This window comes from Chrysochloris asiatica, unplaced genomic scaffold (genome assembly GCF_000296735.1).
Source record: "Chrysochloris asiatica unplaced genomic scaffold, ChrAsi1.0 scaffold00050, whole genome shotgun sequence".
NCBI classification, from domain to species: domain Eukaryota; kingdom Metazoa; phylum Chordata; class Mammalia; order Afrosoricida; family Chrysochloridae; genus Chrysochloris; species Chrysochloris asiatica.
The window spans coordinates 3,941,903-3,957,748 of NW_006408568.1; the positions used below are offsets into that span (position 1 = coordinate 3,941,903).

The 15,846-nt window shown below is 39.1% G+C and overlaps 1 protein-coding gene across 1 annotated transcript in view; it reads right to left on the reverse strand.

Moving 5' to 3' along the window:
• Positions 1–15,846, reverse strand: part of DYRK4 (dual-specificity tyrosine-(Y)-phosphorylation regulated kinase 4) — a 73,304-nt gene that overhangs the window by 10,507 nt on the left and 46,951 nt on the right. Inside the window, exons 10-13 of the mRNA XM_006862767.1 lie at positions 13,989–14,070; positions 11,733–11,905; positions 10,678–10,738; positions 7,060–7,189 (exon numbers count right to left, since the gene is read on the reverse strand). Coding sequence (XP_006862829.1) covers positions 7,060–7,189; positions 10,678–10,738; positions 11,733–11,905; positions 13,989–14,070 — 446 coding nt within the window. The remainder of the gene's footprint in view (positions 1–7,059; positions 7,190–10,677; positions 10,739–11,732; positions 11,906–13,988; positions 14,071–15,846) is intronic.

The window sequence follows — 15,846 nt, forward strand, 5'->3', positions numbered from 1 at the left end:
AGTCATTCAATAGAAAAATGGAACACTGAATGGTTTAAAATCTTGAAAGGTGTGTGTCAATATTATACCCTTTTACCATATTATTCAATCTGTATGCTGAAAAAATAATCTAAGAAGTTGGATTGGAGGAGAGTCATCAACAACCTGAGATATGCAGATGACAAAATCTTATTTGTTGGAAGCAAAGAGGGCTTGTAATACTTGCTGATGAGGTTCAAAGACTACTGCTCCTTCAGTATGGATTACACTTCAATGTAAAGAAAATTAAATCCACACAACTGGATCAATCAATAACATGATAAATGGAGAAAAGATTGAAGTTGTTAAAGACTTCATGTTGCTTGGATCTACAATCAACACTCATGGACGCAGCAGTCAGGAAATCAAATTACATATTACATTAGTCAAATATGCTGCAAAGGACCTCTTTAAAGTGTTAAAGAGCAAAGATATCAGTTTGAGGACTATGGTGCACCAAGTTATGGTATTTTCATTACCCTCATATGTGACAGTTGTAACAATTAATAAATAAGACCACAGACGAATCAATGCATTTGTATTATGGTGTTTTGTGAAGAATAATGAATGTACCAACCAGACAAGAATGCCCTTTGTCACCACTCCTATTCAATATTGTACTAGAAATCTTAGCCAGAACTATGAAGCAAGAAAGGGAAATTAAAGGCATCCAAATTAGTAAAGAAAGAAAACGCTCTCAATTTTCAGATAATATGATCCAAAGACTCAGCAAGAAAATTATTAGAACTCACTGATAAATTTGGCAAAGTGGCAGGGTACAAGATCAACATACAAAAAATCAGTTGAAATTGGATAGGAGACTTAATATTGTGAAAATATCAACACTACCCAAAGCAACTTATAGATATTATTCTATCCCAATCCAGATCCCAATGTCATTCTTTAACAAGATGGAAAAACTAATCACCGACTTTATATGGAAAGGAAAGAGACCTTGGAGAAGAAAAGCATTACTAAAAAAGAACAACAAAGTATGAGGCCTCTCACTTTCCAATCCCAAAACCTACTAAACAGTCACAGTAGTCAAAACAGTTGGTACAACAAAAGACACATAGGTCAGTAGAACAGAATTGAGAACCCAGAAGTAAATCTATCCACCTGCAGTCAGTTGGTCTTCTACAAAGGGCCAACAGACATTAAATGGGGAAGAAATAATCTCTTCAACAAATGGTGCTGGCAAAACTGGAAATCACTGCATAAAAATAAAGAAGACTCCTATGTCACACCATATATACAAAAATTAACTCAACGTGGATTAAAGACATAATTGTAAAACCTAGAACTATAAAGATCATCAATGAAAAAATAGGGACAAACTTTGGGGCACTGATACAGGGCATAAATACACTATCAAACTTAAGTGAAAACACACGCACAGAAAACAAAATAGATGAGTGGGGCCTCCTAAAAATGAGACAGTTATCAAAGAATTTCATAGAAAGAGTCAAAAAAGGATCCCTAGACTGGGGAAAATGTTTGGCAATGATATATCAGATAAAGGAATACTCTCTAAAATTTACACAACATTTAAATGCCTCAACAAGAGGAATACAATCCAATTAAAAATTGGGCAGAGGATATGAACAGACACTTCACCAAAGAAGACATTCAGACAGCCAACAAACATATGAAGAAATGCTCAGGATCACTAGCCATTGTTGTTAAGTGCCGTTGAGTCAGGTTCTGATCCATAGTGACCCAGTATAGGGTTTCCAAGGAGCACCTCGTGAGCTTAAAGCACTGATCTTGTGGTTCAAACTGACTTTGTAGTCCAGTGCATTAACCCACAGTGCCACGAGATGCAAATCAATACAACAATGAGATATTATCTTATTCTAGCATTAATGGCAAAGTTCAAAGAAATAGAAAACAACAAATGCTGCTTACAGTGTGGAGAGGATGGGTCCCTTCTACACGGTTAGTGAGGCTGTAAAATGGTACAAGCATTACGCAAAGCGGTATGGCATTTTTCTCAAAAAGTTGGAAATAGAAATACTACATGATCCAGCAATTCCTCTACTTAGTATGTATCCACAACAATGAGCCATACATGAGTGGTTATATGCACACCAATGTTCATTGCAGCACTATTCACAATAGCAAAAAGATAGCTTAAATGTCCATCAACAGAAGAAAGGTTAAAAAAACTTTTGTACATACACACAATGGAATACTACCACAACATTGAGAGATAAGGATGCATCTGCAAAACACCTCACAACATGTATGAATCTGGAGGACATTGTGCTGAGTGAAATTAGTCCATCACAAAAAAAACAAATAGTGCATAGTCCATGATTGTACAAAGTTTTTTCTTGATAAAAGAAACATTCTCTCCCGTTGACCTAGAAATGAGAGAGGAAAGAGGAAGGACTAGTTGGTCCAAAGTGTGGTGAGACCTGGGGACACCTGAGCCCATGGACAAGGATATAGCCACAGAGAGCTAGAGCTGAGAGTGAAACATCCAGCTGATATGAAGTAAGGGGAGACACACAAGAACACCCAAACTTGCAGACAGTACCCATTTGACCTAGCCTTGATGGCTTGATAATCAGAACCCAACTTGGGGAAGATTAAAAAAAAAAAAAAGAATAAAACAATTTTTTATGAACTTGACCTATACTCATGGAGGTAGTAATACCAACAGAGAGGGTAGGAGTCTTACATCAAGTATCATTGCTTTCTCCTCCGTATTCAGGGTAAATAGGGACAGGCAACTTAGACATTGGTTACCTAAAATGAGGAGTCGATAAAGGCACGAAGTGACTAGCTTTTAAAGTTTCAAGGGGGAGGGGGGTTAGTTTAAGAATGTGGGGGGAGGTGGAGAAAGAGTCCTCACTGAATAGTTTTCATCTTGTCTAGATGGGTCTGGTTTAAAGAGATTGGGATAAGATTCTTATGATTCAATAGTAATTGTTATCATGACTAATTGTGACTGTCACAATTGGAAAGGTAGAAGTTTTGTAACAAAAACAGGGGAGTAGTTAATCCTACAGTCCAGAAACAAAGGATCCTAAGATCATCAAGGGAGAAGAGCACAAGCAGAATGTGAGACCTTATCCAGAGAAGCAGTGGCACTAGAGATGGAGGCAGAGATGGGGACATGGAGAGAGGGAGCAGCTGAGGATCTAGATTCATGGGAAGAGAGGGACTAAGAGATGGCAGCCAGAAGGTAGACTTGTGCCTTCTGGTGGTGGAAATTATTATATATGCCTGAGTGTTTTTTTTAAAAGAGAGCTAAAGTAGATAGAGAGAAATACTGTTAACTGATTGTACATGGAGGAGATTATAATCATTGCAGTGAAACAAGGTGTATGATTTGCTGAATGTAAAACTGATCATCTGCCCTGTAAACTTTCACTTAATGCACAATAAAAACTGTTAAGAAAAGAAAAGAATACAGAAAATTTACAAGAGAAAATAAAAGAGTAACATCTTTAACAAGAAAAAAAGAGAAAAGAAACATTCTATGATAGCTACCATGGGGGAGAAGAAAGGGAAAATTATTCACAGGATAGAGAACAGACACATGTTAATATGGATTGTTGTTGTTAAGTGCCATCGAGTTGGTTCCCTGAACAGGGTTTCCGAGGCTGTAAATCTTTACAGGAACAGAAAGCTTCATCTTTCTCCCACAGAACTGCTGGTAGTTTCAAACTGCTGATCTTGAGATTAGCAGCCCAATTCGTAACCACTATGCTACCAGAGCTCCTAAATATGGGTTAAGAGGTAGGCAATATCCAACAAGAGGCAAATTGGCAGAGGAAAAATTAAGGTAGTGGGAGACACAGGAAGGAATGCAAGAGTTAAAGTGTACACTGTTAACTGATGGTACACAGAGAGGATTGCAATCATTGTTCTGAAGGAAAGTGTATGACTTGTAGAATGTAAAACTGATAATCAGTGTAAACCTTTACTAAATTGGCAAGACAAAGTGTTTTTTTTGTTTTTTTTTTTTAAAAAAAGAGTACCATGGACTAACAGTAGGACAAACAAATCTTCCTGAATGCCAGAATGCTCCTGAGGAGCAAGAATGCTGCAATTGTATCTCTCGTACTTTGGACATTTGGACATGTCAGGAGGGACGTGTCCCTGGAAAAGGACATCATTCTTGATAAAGTAGATGGTCAGTGAAAAAAGGGAAGACCCCAATGAGGTGGAGTGACACTGTGGAAGCAACAATGGGCTCAAATAGAACAATTATGAGGATGACACAAGACTAAACAGGGTTTCTATGAGTCGGAACCAATTTATAACCAAGGCTGTAAATAACTCAAGCACCCAGTTCTTTATTAAATCAACTCAACAACACATAATAACAACCTAGTTTTCATTTAAAATATTGCTTAAAGATACCATAGACCAGAGGCTATGACATACAATTTAAAGATATTGGGTATCCAGAAAAAATAATATTAGAACCCAAGTCTTCCTAGAAACTTTCTTATAATCAATATGATAGAAAATCTCCTTAGAAGTCAGTTACTATGATCAAAACCCAGCAGTACTTAAATTTCAGTTCTCATAGTATGGGATCTGGGCCTTCAAATACGTCATTAAAAAGAATTAGGGAATACTAGAATATTAAGATTTATAATAAGTCTTGGGTATAATCCAGCAAAAATTCTACGGCAGAGCACATCTGACCTCTAACATGGAATCATCTTGTTGTTTTGAGTCATTTCAGTGAAAAGTAATTTCAGTAATTGCAGGGAGCCAACTATTCTAAATTTGAAAAACCTTAATTATTTAAAATGTCTTCTTACTTACCGAGCCAATCCTCACTTCCCAGTCACTTTCTACCATAGTAATTTTTACCCAGGTCCTAACCCTTCCTATTTGCATTACAGAGAGTAAGACAACCAATTCTTTCAATCCTTCAGTAGTTATCTAAAGACATTCACATCACTACTGACTACTGATCATGTGAAAGGGTCCCAACTTCCAAGACACAAAATGTCAGTTGTTGCCTAAGTGGTATCCATCATGCTGGGAATAGCTCTTACTAAACTGCAGATGAAATTAATATAGATTCATCAAGGTTATAAATAACTAAAACATCCAGTTCTTTATGAAATCAACTGCTGCTAAACTACATTTTCCCAATCCTAAATTTCCAGAATTAACCAAGACAAGACTTTCCATATGTTCTAATAAGTTTTACTCAAACTGTTTAGTCTGTCATTCCAAACATTGTTTGTAGAGTAGGTTCTGACTCATAGCAACCCTATATAAGGTTCCCAAGGAGCAGCTGGTGAGTTTGAACTGTCACCTTGCAGTTCAAATCGATCCTGTGGTCCAGTGTTTATTCTACAGTGCCACAGTCGAAATCTAGGAATTGAGAAGGTGACAGGCCCCATTAATTTAATTGCCTCTGACAAGTTGTGAACAATTGCTCTTAAAAAAAAAAAAAAAAATGTTTTTTTAAGTTTCTTACTTGGTTTTGAACTGTTTGTGAACAATTGGGGGTTTTGGATAACTCATCTGTGACTTATTGGTGAGTTTCCTTAATGTACACTCTACAGCATCCACGAGAGGTTGGAGTGGGATATCGGAAATGATGGGATACAGGAGCCTTCTTTATCTCCTTTATCCAGCAGTAAATGATCATTTACACCTGAGCTGGCAACTAAATTCCAGGATGCAAAGATATGCAACAGGAACAATTTACTAATGCTACTCCATCCCACTGGAAGACTGAAAGAATACAAAAATATGGGCTACTGAAAATGCTAAACAACTATACATACGACTGGTAGAGCTAGACAGGATCTTAAGAGGACCTCGCTGTCATACAAAGTTAGGAAAACTTCTTAAACTTACCAAGCATCTTGAGGAAAAGAGTCACCAGGCCAGAAGACTCAGGACCATAGTCCCAGGAGACACCATGGTCAGCTGGCATAGAATAGTCCCAAAAGACAATGTTCTACATCTTATTTTTGTGAGTAGCAACTGAGATCTTAAAGCTTATAAGCGGCTTCCAGCAAGATGACAGTCTAGTCAGACACACTACACAGACCCTCTACAACAACTATGCGAGAGACCAAGTGAAACAGACACAGATTAAAATCCTGGAGCCCTGAATTTCAGAGGAAAGGTTAGAGAAGTAGACTGAGTGCTTGCTGGGAGGAGAAACTGAGCAGGGATGGTGAGAGGGGAGACTGACTGGGGAACGACTGGCCTGACTCATCATGAGCATCTTGAGTTTTTGTGAGCAGCTTTGGTGACAGAAGGTGGCCTGGCAGAGCAGAGTCACACAAGTAAAGGGAAAGATGTGATTCCTTCTTTTTCCCCAAGCTTCCCTGGTAAGACCAGCTCCTACCCTCATCCATCCCCAGTGCAACCCCTGCTCTCTGGGAGTTTGGAGCCACTGGCTGGGAACCCCACCAGTGTGGTAAAAGTAATGTTACATTAAAGGGATGGAAATCACTGAGATGAAATGAAGTGTATGATTTGTTGAATGTAAAACTGATGATCTGTTCTGCAAACATTCACTCATTTCACAATAAAATTTATTTTTAAGTATTGGTACAAAATCATAGAAACCTTTATTAAACAAAAAGATCAAAATATGAAAAGAAAGAGTACCCCATTTTATAGAAAAAGACATTGAGGTCCAGAGAAGAACAATGACTTGCCAAATAACACTCAGCTACTCTACTTGCCACTTAGTGGAGATAGGCTTGCAAAACCTTTTCAATAATAAAATAGTAACAATAGCTAATAGTCTTTAAACTCCTTCTAAACTTGGTACTGGCTGAGGACTTCATGTGCTGATTCCATTTTTACTATGACTTGACTAAGGTAAAGAGCCTAGTTTTGAAGTCTCAAAATACTCATTCAGATTCTAAAAAGTTGTACGTCATAATTTTACAGCTCATCCTTTCCCTAGTTCCCTAAAGAAAGGATTTCTTGTTATTTTTATAATTATCTCCCAACCCCAGCCTTCATCAGAAAACATATGTGAAAGGACAGTATTTAAGAGGAAGCCCAGAGGTGAAAATAACCCAGCAAACTCACACCAAACACCTTCTGAGAAAGTCTAGGAAGCTGGTGTCGTAGGTTTTCAGCACCATCGTGAGATCCTTGGAGTCCGGATATCTTTTTTTCCCCCTGTTGTTGGTTATATTTTTAGGAAAACCTTTGGAATCTTTAGAAATACAACATTCTGTATTTAGTTCCAGGTGTAGATATCCATTGTTCACATCACAGCTGTTTACTCAACCCTGCTGCTGCTTGGAGTGGTCTTTGGAAGTTGTCCCATTCTCTATCTTACCCCCTCTACCCCACCTCCCTGACAAGCACACGTACAGTCTCAGTTTAAACACCCTCATGTAGATTAGGCAATGAATACAATGAAACTTAAAAACCAATTTTTCCTACTACCCAGTATGTTTTGAACCTCCTTCCCACCACCTCCTTTCCCAACCAAATGCTTAAAATAATTTAGCATTAGCCAACATAGTAGTAGCAACAGCAGCAGAAGAAACAGCAATAATAGTAGTGATGGTGAAAGAATTAATCTGAAGTGAAAAAAGCAATTAGCTCTAATCTACAAGGATATTATCGATCAGAAAGGATATATGTGTTCTTATTCTTTTCCTGCTAGCCCAATAAAGTGTTAACAGGGGACATTTTACAGGGCATAGCATGAAATTTATTTCAGTATAAGGATTTCTTTCAGAGTTCATAAATTATTTAAGCAAATAACTTCATTACCTCTTTCTAGTCACACCAAAATCAAATTCTTAATCAGGATAATCAAACTTAGTTGCTTGCTCAAGACATGACTTAGAACGGTTTTTAAGTTGTTTCCACAGATTAAATCCCTCACCAAATATATGATTTACCATCCCTGAAAACAAGCCCTGAAGAGACTTCCAAAGGCTCTCGGGAATGCTTTGCTCATTGTTTTGAAGGTGATACCTACCACTCATTTGGATGTTTTAATTCTAGTATGTATGTTCAGAAAAGTTGATCATTTCATGCTCACATTTTGCAAGTCTGTGTGTATATGGGTGAGCATGTATAAGTACACACACACTTTATACACAAAACTGAATTCTCACAAAAGCTGCTCAGTGAGGTTCTTTAATGGACAGTCTAGATAGTGAGCAGTGAAGTACTTCTATTACTTTTGAAACCATGCCATTTGTAAGGCTTCCCAAAGAACACCTACGTTTATTATATTACTGTAAAACAGACTTCCATGAATGCGTTATGCAGGGCTGATGGTTATTCAGCCTATATGTACACACTCGGATATCTGAGTATCTACATGGATACAAATGGATAAGGGGCATGTGTACGATAGAGGAACAATGAACTCATAAAAATCGCATTTCTTTTTTGATTACATCCCCAATGTTACCATCTTATTCCAAGTTCCTTGTTTACAAATAGTCATAGAAAACTCAAGAACATAGGTTTGTAAATAACATAGCTCCTAAAGCAATCATTAAATACTTATTTTTCTTGTTCAAGTTATTCTCAGTCCTCTGGATCTCCCCAGTAGCTAGCTTTGTTTGTTGGCCTCCTTACTGTCCTCTGTCTACAAAATGGTGTGTATATGTCTTTGGTACTCTTCTACCAAGCTGCTTATATTTTATCCCTTCTAGGCTTCACCTAAATACTACCTCACTAGTTCAGTGTTATTGTCTTAAAATGTGACTTCCCACAACAATGTCTTTAACACTAATATCCCAATTTTCCTTCCCTAAAATCCTTCAAAATCCAAAAGGCTGAGTTGTTAGTGGTGGGAGGAAAAAAATCTTCTTAGGGTCAAGAGACCAGTTCCATTGTTCCATGTATATGTTAAAACAGCGAGTCTATAATCAGACTAATGTGGAAGATAGGTAAATGTGCAGACATTGTTCTACAGTAACCAGGGCACCTCCTTTTGTTTACTATCAAGGTCTTCAAAACTCTGAGCATGATGTACAAAGATTTAACCATTGGTATGGCTTGGACATCACCAATCAGATTGGATGCCAACCTTGACACTGAAACTGGATCATGGAAGATTTCTGCTTGTCAAGGAGCCTGTGGTTTAAGGTTGTGGCTATGTATCATCTGGTACAGAAGTAGTCCCGGTGTGGTGCTGTAGAATAAGCACTGAACCACAAGGTCGGTTTGAATTGCAAGGTTGGTGGCTCAAATTCATCCAGCACACTCCTAGAAAACCCTATACAGAGTTGCTATAATCGGAACTGACTGGACGGCACTTAATAACAACCCCAACAATCGACACTTGGAGTCCTGGTGTGGCGTTGTAAGATAAGCACGCACTGGACTTCAAGGTCAGTTTGAACCACTAGGTCGGTGATTCAACCTCGCCAGTCGCTCCTCAAGAACCCTTTACAGAGTTGCTATGAGTTGGAACCAACTTGACAATTCTTTCCAACAACAACAACAACACAGAAGCGGTCCAACATTTAAATGGCCCCGTGACTGAACTAGTACATGTTGAATAACCATCAGCCCTGCATAACTCAAGAGGATCCCTAATGAGCAAGCTTTTTGACTTTCCTGTTATTAGGGTAAATTGTTGAAAAAAATCATGTGATCGGTCTCCTCCTTTCTAAGACCATTCTTGCTTGAAATTGAGAGATGGGAGGAATACTAGGAATAACTAGATTTTGACAGCCATCCGAGCCTGTGAATCAGCACGACCACAATGGTTGGTCAGAGATGTGATTCTAGAGGGCAGGGAGCGTGCTTGTGGAGTCTGCTTTGCTCCACTTGGCTGACCTTTGACCACTAAGGTTTTTCCTACGTGGGAATCCCTTAGCTTCTGTGGTTCTTCAGAAGGATTTCAGATCTGGGACTTACTTCATCTTTTTGGTCTACAGTGCCCTGACAGCCCTTCCTGGTGCCCTGCTGGTCCATCTTGCACAGCAGCACTCAGATACGAAGGCAGAGGACCTCAAACTCCAGAGCCTGGGGACTGTGATGGGGGGAGTGGCATGGGGCTGGAGATGAAACTCAACCCTAGCAGCACCGACAGATGATCTGTACGTATGTGCAACCAACACATGCCTACAACAAAACTGTTCTGAGCCCTTGCTTATCTAGGGTTTTGTTTTTACTAAAGTTGCAATAAACTCACTTTATAAAGGTTTGGGGGAGTGAGAGATTTTAAGTAAGAAAGAATAATGTTCCATTAATGATAAAAATGTAGCAATGGAATCATTCAATAGTCTTGAAAAGACACTCTTAGACTTCACTGCACAATGAGGGGAAACTGTAATCATGTAAGAGAGTAAATTGATTGGGAGAGGTGGGAAAAACGTCTAGGAGAAGGCATAATAATAATCTTTCGAGATTTGAAGATTTACTGATACATCTTCAGAGCAGGAACATGGTTTTTCTCTTGATCTTATATATTTTCACTGCTACGAGCCCATTCCACCCCATTCCCAAAGTGGCTCCCCACACCCCACCTCACCCCACTGTGTTCTCCATCATGCCATCTGGCACTACTTCTCAGCATCCTTTTATTTTTCTGAGAGCTGCTTCTCCCTTTGAGATAGGACAAAGAGAATACAACCAAATGGGGCTTAGGATATGGGAGGTATCTCCAAGGCCTGTGATACCTCATAAGTCACTATATGAAAATAGAGAGACCAGGGGACTTACCAAAGAATGTCTGTCTCCTGGAGGACGTCTGAATGAAGTGGGCTGGCGGCAGGCCCAGCACCTTCAACAAGTACAATGCAGTTGGTTCATTCTTAATGGAGTCACAGATTCAAAGACTGTTAGAGCTGGGTGGGACTTTGGTAAAACTTTGCTTTCTACAGATAAGAACTTGGGGATATTAAATGACATCATCAAGTCAGTGGCATTACAGACCTAGAGCCCAATGTCTAAACTCTTAATCCAGGGTTGCTTCAGTCTCCTGAGAGCCCACACTGGCCATTCTACTGTAAATGGGACATCGTTGTCAGTTAGGAGCAGGCCACTTTCCACGGCAGCTGATCTCATTGTCAGAACAAATAAACCAGAATACTACATACTGGTCACACCTGAATTTAGAAATGATATATCTCATTATGGAGTACTGGGAAAGGAGGAGAGGAACAGGAGGTGGAAATCACCAGATGAATCTCAGACTACCATAAGACAAAATGTCTTTTTAAAGTAGCATAGCATCCACTTGTTCAACTACCACTTATAGAAGTATACAGAGAAAGAGAAATTACAGAGTCCTTCTCAGCTGTGGACCATCTGTCATTGCAGCTGGGAACCCAGCTGTGACACTGTAGGATAAGCACTGGACTGCTAACCACAAGGTCAATGGTTCAACCCCACCAGCTACTCCTCAGAAACTCTACACAGAGTTGCTATGAGTCAGAAATGACTTGATAGCACTTAACAACAACAACAACAACCTTTATGGAAGGTCTTTCTCACTGGGAGGGATAGACCTGATGAGTGCTTAACTATTGAGCCACCAGGGCACCTTTTGAAACTACTTAAATTGATAATAAAAATGTAAGATGCCAACTCAATTACGTGTAAGTGGGTACAGAATTTCAATAATACTTTTTAAAGAATATCCGCTCCCCCTGCGCTCCCCCCAAAAAACACATTTGCAGGCCACTGGCCTAGGCAAGTCTAATGCAGTCCAAGGTTTGAGAGCCACAGCTCTGCTGCACATCTCAGGCCCAACCTCCCCCAGGCATCTCCCTCACCTCCATGATGCAGGCCAGCTGCTCCACTTCATTCTCTCCAGGAAACAGCGGATAGCCCATGTACAACTCTGCCATGATGCATCCTAGACTCCACATATCAATGGCCATATTGTAGGAATGACCCAGAATCACCTCTGGGGATCTGTAGAACCGACTTTGGATGTAGGTATATACTGCAGAGCAGGGAAAGAGAGAAATCTCTCATGGGAAACCTCCTCCTTCCCCAGAGCATCCTTCTCCAGCTCCTATGAATGCTTCCAGGAGAAGGATGATGGTAGATGATAATCAAGGCTCCCAAACACTTTCTCACCCTACTGCCTTGGCAGGGAGATGGTTGTCCAACCCACCAACAGTTAAGAGTCACACTATGCATTTAATCTCATCAAATTCTTACAGCAACCTGAGATTATGGAGGTGTTAATTGTCCCCATTTTATTGATAAATAGCTCCAGAGTAGATCTTGTTTAGAGAAGCAAAGTGAAGTCCACCAGGGTCACAATAATAATAATAATTTAAGAAGTAGAATTAATATAAAACCAAGTTTTGAATAAACTCATCTGAGAATAATGTGATTTTCAGCTTGGCCAGAAGAGGCATGTCAGAATCTGGGAGGAAGAAGTATGTGTTATTTGAAAATGTGTATTCAATATATTATGTGTACTGTGTTGTGTTAAGTGTTGATAAATAACAGATGATTAATTTTATATTCAGAGAAGATTATATGACTGATGTTCAGAGCTACTTTCTGGATTCTGAAGAAAGCATGAAGACTAGGGCAATTAGGGAAATTCACTATGTTTAGAGTGGTTATGCTTTCTAAAATGTAGGTTCTTGAAATTCTGATTTGGTATATCAGGAGTAAGTACTAGAAAGAGTAATTTTTCAGTCTTCAAGTGATTCTGAAGCATATCAGTTTTGAGACTCAACACTCTTAGGGAGTTCCATTTATGCACAGAATATGAGAGCTCAAAGGATCCTTAAGATCTTTTAATCCAATCTCATTTTATAGATGAGAAAACTGAGAATCAGAGAGGTGAAACACCTTATTCAAAATCCTACTGGCAATTTTTATGACTGAACCCAGACTAGAACATAGATAATCTGATGTGAGAAGTATTTGTTTCAGTAAGAGAGAGAAATCCAATAGTACAATTCAGACAAAGGGACTGAACTGGGACCTACTGCTGGGGGCCAATGAGGGTAGAGGACAGCTTCGATTTGCTGCTTGACACAGTTCCGGTAAATTGTGGAGTGGTCTGGCAAAACAGATAGCTCTCAGAAGTTGCTTTCTACCTTCTCTAGAGAGTAATCTTAATTTTACTTATAAAAATATATAATTTGGCAATATTCACAGCTTTTCACTATGAGTTCTACAAACCTTAAGAAAAACTAGTTTAGCAGCAATTGCTTTCAGCCTTGGTGGATTGAATACAAAGAGAAATTGTGTAAATTACTCCTTTTCATTAGAAACCTAAGTAACTGCATTTGTGAGGCCACAAAAGCAAATAGCATATTAGAGTCAAGCTAACCTACCCCCATAGGCCTCACCACATTCAGTCACTAGCTAGAATTCTCAAACCCCTACATACAAACACCTGCGTAAATAAGCTGACAATAATGAACTTAAGTGAAGGATAGTTTTGACTTAATAATCTACACTTCTTGCAGCAAGTAGCCAGGTTGGGCTTTATGCCACATAGCTTCCAAGTGATTTAATGAATACCTTTACTATAAAAATAATAGCACATTATGTAGGATAGAAAGTTTATAATCTTTTAGTAGAAACAAGAAGAAACAATTTTATCTCATACAGGAAAAGAACATCACAGAAGTATTTCTGTCAAGGTTGTCTAAGGACTAGGTGCAAGAATGTTGTGATAAAAGTGTCAATGCATGTACTGTGTAGTTTTAAGTATAAAAAATAAAGACTTGCTGATCTGGGCTGGCAGAGCTAGGAGAAAGAAGTAGAGGGCAGAAAGAAGAAGAAGCAGAAGGGAGAAGGAGGGAGGCAGAAAGAGGAAGGAAGAAGCAGCAGAAGAAGCAGAGAGTAGGATGGAGAAGGCAGAGGGCAGACAGCAGAGAGAACAGACAGCAAAGAGCAGAAAGCAGAAGCAGGGGCAGAAGCTGGAGAACATAGCCGGACAGCACTACGAGTTGAAAAGCCTTTCGATTGTATTCATTCATTTCTTCACCCTACGATTCCGCGTATTCGCTCGTGTCCCATGACCCCCGCAGAGAGCTGGAACCGCAACCTACCTTTTTGGTGTTCATAACAGCTGGATCCAAAGTCAATGACTTTAACTGAGACTTGGCCCTTTTGATATAGCACTATATTCTCCTAGAGAGAACAAGACAGGTCTTAATCATGTTTTCCCAGTTCTTGCCTATTTACCTAAATGCTCACTGGCCCTCAAGACCTAATTCATTCAACATGCTACCACTTCCAGATGGCCTTTTTCCACAAAGTCTCCAATCCCATCACCCCTGACTTCCTCTGACTTTGTATTCCACTTTTGGTCTGTTGCTCTTGTTTGGACCCAGTATTCACCACTTTGTACAATTTCTTTTACATATATTTAGCCTCTTTCCCCATATAAATTATAACTTCTAAAAGCTGTAGGCTTATTTTTATCTTCCTGGGCATTTAGTTCCATGTCTTGCTAGCATACAGCCTTAGAAATGCCACTGAATAAATTTTTTTTTTTTATGTTTCATTAAGTGCCCCTGTTGATATATTGCTAAGACAATAAGAAGTCAAAACAAAAAAATGAAAAACAATTTGATTGGAGTATGGAGTCAGCAAAGTATGCTGACTTTGGGGGAAATGTGGCAGTATTCAGAATCTGAGTATTTAGATGTTTCAGTAGAAACCAGAGAAGCCAGAGACCGAGTTCTCCTTTCAGAGTCTAAGAATCTGTTAGCAAGATTTCAGTTGAGCTTCCAGACTAAGCCAGACTAGGAAGAAGGAGAGGAGGTCTACTTCTGAATGTATAGTCCCTGAAAACCTTACACATAGCAGCAGGACACTGTCAGATATAGTTCTAGAAGATGCGCCCCTCAGGTTGGAAGGTACTTAAAACACAACTAAAGAAGAACTGCCTCCTCAAAGGAGAGTTGACCATGATGATACAAATGGAGTAAAGTTCTCAAGACCTTCATCTTCTGATGGGACACAACTCAAAATAAGAAGAAACAGCTGTAAACATCCATTATTCAATGGTCTCAATATCAGATGCCACCACTGGTCTGTCAGTCTGTGATACTGTGGTGGCTTGCATGTTATTGTGACACTGGAAGCTATGCCACCTGTATTTTAAATACCAGCAGGGTCACCCATGGTGGACAGGTATTCAGCTGAGCTTCCAGAACAAGACAGCCTTGGAAGAAGGAGAGGGGGTAATACTACTGAGTATTTAGTCACTGAAAACTTATGATTAGAAGTGAAACATTGTCAGATCTAGTACCAGAAGATGAGCCCTTCAGGTTGGAAGGCACTCAAAATACTACTGAAGAAGAGCTGCCTCCTCAAAGTAGATTGAAAATTTTAGGACTTTCATTTGCTGATGGAGTATAATTCAAAATGAGGAGAAACAGTTGTAAACATCCATTAATAATCAGAACATGGAACACACAAAGTACAAATCTAGAAAAATTTTAAGTTGTCAAAAATTACATGGAATGCATAAAGCCTTTTAAGTTGTCAAAAAATGAAATGCTATGCATAAAGGCTAGACATCAGTGAGCTGAAATGGACTGGTAGTGGCCATTCTGAATCTGACAATCATATGGTATACTATGCCTGGAATGAAAAATTTAAGAGAAATGGTGTCATGTTCATCATAGAAAAAAGAAGAAACTCAAGATCTATCTTAAAGTACAATGTTGTCTACAATAGGATAATATATCCATATGCCTACAAGGAAGACCAGTTAATACCACAATTATATAAACTTATGCATCAACCACTGAAGCCAATGATGAACAATTCTACCAGGTTCTTCAGTCTGAAATTGATCAAACATGCAATCAGGATGTACTGATAACTACTGGTGACTGGAAAGCAAATATTGGAAACAAAGAGGAAAAATCAATAGCTGGAAAACATAGCCTTGGT